This window comes from Pteropus alecto, unplaced genomic scaffold (genome assembly GCF_000325575.1).
Source record: "Pteropus alecto unplaced genomic scaffold, ASM32557v1 scaffold92, whole genome shotgun sequence".
NCBI lineage: Eukaryota > Metazoa > Chordata > Mammalia > Chiroptera > Pteropodidae > Pteropus > Pteropus alecto.
The window spans coordinates 6,976,339-6,979,508 of NW_006432447.1; the positions used below are offsets into that span (position 1 = coordinate 6,976,339).

A 3,170-nucleotide genomic window follows, 5' to 3' on the forward strand; every position below is an offset into this window, starting at 1 on the left:
TGCTGTGTGGGAAGGAAGCGTACTAGCTCATTAGATCCCAGCCTGGCCTTATAACTGCTTTGACACTTAAATGGTCCTAGGCTGGTCCATTAGACACTGCAATAGGAAAGGTGAAGATCACCTAACGCAGGCAGTGACAGTGGTCACCAAGGCGAGTTGTGCAACAGTATTGAGACAGGGACCTTCTTCTCTAGAAGACTTTACAGACATAAGGAATTCCTCTCATACGGGAAGCTCTGGAAGATAAAGAGCTCAGTAGATTCAGTTGTGTTTTCGCTGTTGTCTCCTCCTATTTATACTTTCCTTACTCTCTCTGCGATATACACACAAACAGAAAAATCAACAAGCCACAAAACCATTGCTGCTGGGTGGTCTGGCCCTGAGGACAGCTTTTCTAGCCCCTGGTCCCAAGCTCGATGGGCCTTGCCTGGCAGTGGAATCCTGCATATCCTGATGTGGGTGTAACTGCTACAGGAGCCCAGCCCACACTGGATGAATGGTCCTGGCGAATATAGTTTCTATCGCCCAAACACTGATCAGAGGCGGGATCCATGGGGCACCTTGAAACCCTCACCTGACCTCCAAATTCAGCCTCACTCAACTCCCCAAGGGACCCGGAGGGCAGAGGGCTTGAAACTGGAGGGACTGTCAAACCAAAGGGTTGGTTCGACGTGCGTGCAGGCTTAAGTGATAACAATTGCCTTCCCCCTTTCTCCTCCTTCTTCTTTTCAAGATCTATTTGAACTGCAGCTGTGTGACTGGGGGATCTGCTTCAGCAAAGACAGGATCGTGCCCCACCCCCTGTGCCCACTTCCTGCTCCCGGCCATCTTCATCATCTCCTTCGCGGCCTTCATCGCCTGCATTTCCCACAACCCCCTCTACATGATGGTTCTGCGGTGAGTCGTCTCTCCTTCCCCATGTTTCCATTTGCTCTGCGCTCAGCTGCCCACTCCTTGTCTCTCCTCCTTTCCTGGCACTAGAGCCCTTTGAACGTGAGTGTGCAATGTTCTTTGGGTGATATGGGGAGATGACACTAATCATCAGTGCCGAAGGCCTCAACCATACCAGGCTCTGTGCAGAGCTCTTCGCTGCATCCCCCCGTTCCGCAGCCCTGTCAGCACCTCCATTGTGCACGTGAGAGACCACTAGTCTAGGAGGGCAGGGCCACGTGATGAAGCCAGACTGCCTGGCTCCACACTGTGGAAATGCCTGGAGATTCACTTATTTTCAAATCCTTGAAGAACTGAGAAGAGGGAAGAGAATTCAGTTGGATGCACAAAATTGAGGATAGAAAATTAGGAAAGTTCCAGAAAGAGAATAAAGGTTGTGAGAAAGGATGAAAATGTGAAAAATCCAGTGTGCTAGGAGCCAGGAATAAGTTCTCAGGTTGGAAGAGAAAGGCTGGCCAAGGCTGGGGGAGGGCAAAGGTGTCCCATTACAGTGGCACCAAAGTGCCGCCCGAGGTTTTGACAGGGAATGACCCTCTCTTCACCTCACTGTCTGCAAAGGAGAAAACATTTCAATCAAGTTCACCTAACCCACCCCTTGCCCGCCTCCCTCCTGCCTCACCCAACTCACAAGCAGAAAAGGAAAAACACAAGATTTGCATGCCCTGTGCCAGGGTTCAAGGCCCAGCTCTGCCATACACTGGTCGAATGTCCTTGGGTGTTGGCCAACCTCACTGAGTCTCAGTTTCCTCATTTATGAAATAAGGTTAATGATATTGACCTCAAAGGATTGGTGTCGGGATTATATAGTAAATTGCTTTGTAAATACGAGGTGCTTTACATATTGGTTCATTATCGCTATTAACCAAATTAATAATAATAATAATAATAATAATAATAATAATAATAAACAGCTAGCTAGGTGCCAGTGACATATTTTCCCCAGACGCCTAGGAGATGAGGAAGAAATGGAAGCGGCCACTTGTTAGGGTCTGGGATTTTACCCTCTTTACAAGTGAGCTTGCAAACTACCAAGCTCCTGTTTCTGCTCCTGTTTCAAGGATGCTGGTGAGGATGGAGACTCTTGGGTCAAAGGCAAAGGACTTTGTTACTCATAGCACAACAAGCAGCATGAACCTTATGTTGCATCCTCTATCCTTGCCCCCGCCCCCAAGTCCTAGAGGGTGACCTAAAGGTGCCCAGGTATATGTTTCACACACAGTGGGTTTATGTCACAGCCGAGGAGCACTGAGCTTGAGAGAGCCACCGCTTCTATAGACCAAGCCTGCTCTTGGTCTAGGGGAAGACTTTATCTCATGCTTCAAGGTTACTTGTTGCAACCACAATCCTGAGAAATGGCCCAGGAAAAGAGCAGTCAGGACCTTACATTCTTAGCATACTCCGCAAGAACAGGTAGGCGTGCTTCAGCAACCACGGCACAGTGCTTCTCCCGATACTACTGCCACCCTCTTTCCTACCACTCCCCATCCTGGGCGTTCCAAGGACCAATGCTTTCACCTTGAATAGGGTTCCCTTCTTGCACCCCAAGTCAGATGGACCATGGTGGAGACTCTAACCCTGAGAAAGATCTGGGGGTGGCCATGATAAGGAAATTTCATGGGAGGGAGCGGTCTCTCTCGGATCACATCCCAGTAGATTTCTGTCAAGCCCCAGGGAGACATAGTGGAGAAAGAGCATCATTTCAATTACAGAATGGGATTTTCTAGAAACTCTCTCCCTTTTTTTGAGTCTGATCAGGGACTGGAGTGAAATTGGAGAAGAGGCCCCAGGATCTCAACATGGATTATGGCTAAATCTCACTGGGAAAAATGAAAGAATGGATGCTAATGTGAAGAAGATGAGGCTTAAAGATGACTTTGTAGGCTATCTGGGCATTATTATATCAGTCCAGGCCCCCAGCTAGGCAGGGAAACACAGGCTGGAAGCGAAGTTTCATTGAAAATGTGGAAGGAGAGAGAGTAGCCAGAAAGCCAGCATTAATTCAGGGCCTAAGGGGGCAGAGACCAGAAACAGCTCAAGATCTCCATCAGAAGCCAAATTGGGGTACCCAAGTGCCATTTAGTTGAGAATCTAGGGGAGTCTGCCCCGGAATAAGGACCAAGACAAGGGGCATCTATTATAGGTCAAGCCATTGGAAGAATCTGTAGGCACGAAGGAAGCAGCCATTAGATTGAGAATTGAGGCACTTTCTATTGGGGGAT

The 3,170-nt window shown here is 48.6% G+C and overlaps 1 protein-coding gene across 1 annotated transcript in view; it reads left to right on the forward strand.

Annotated features, from left to right (window-relative positions):
• Positions 1-3,170, forward strand: part of SLCO2A1 (solute carrier organic anion transporter family member 2A1) — a 45,444-nt gene that overhangs the window by 35,693 nt on the left and 6,581 nt on the right. The window contains exon 11 of the mRNA XM_015585852.2: positions 734-897. Coding sequence (XP_015441338.1) covers positions 734-897 — 164 coding nt within the window. The remainder of the gene's footprint in view (positions 1-733; positions 898-3,170) is intronic.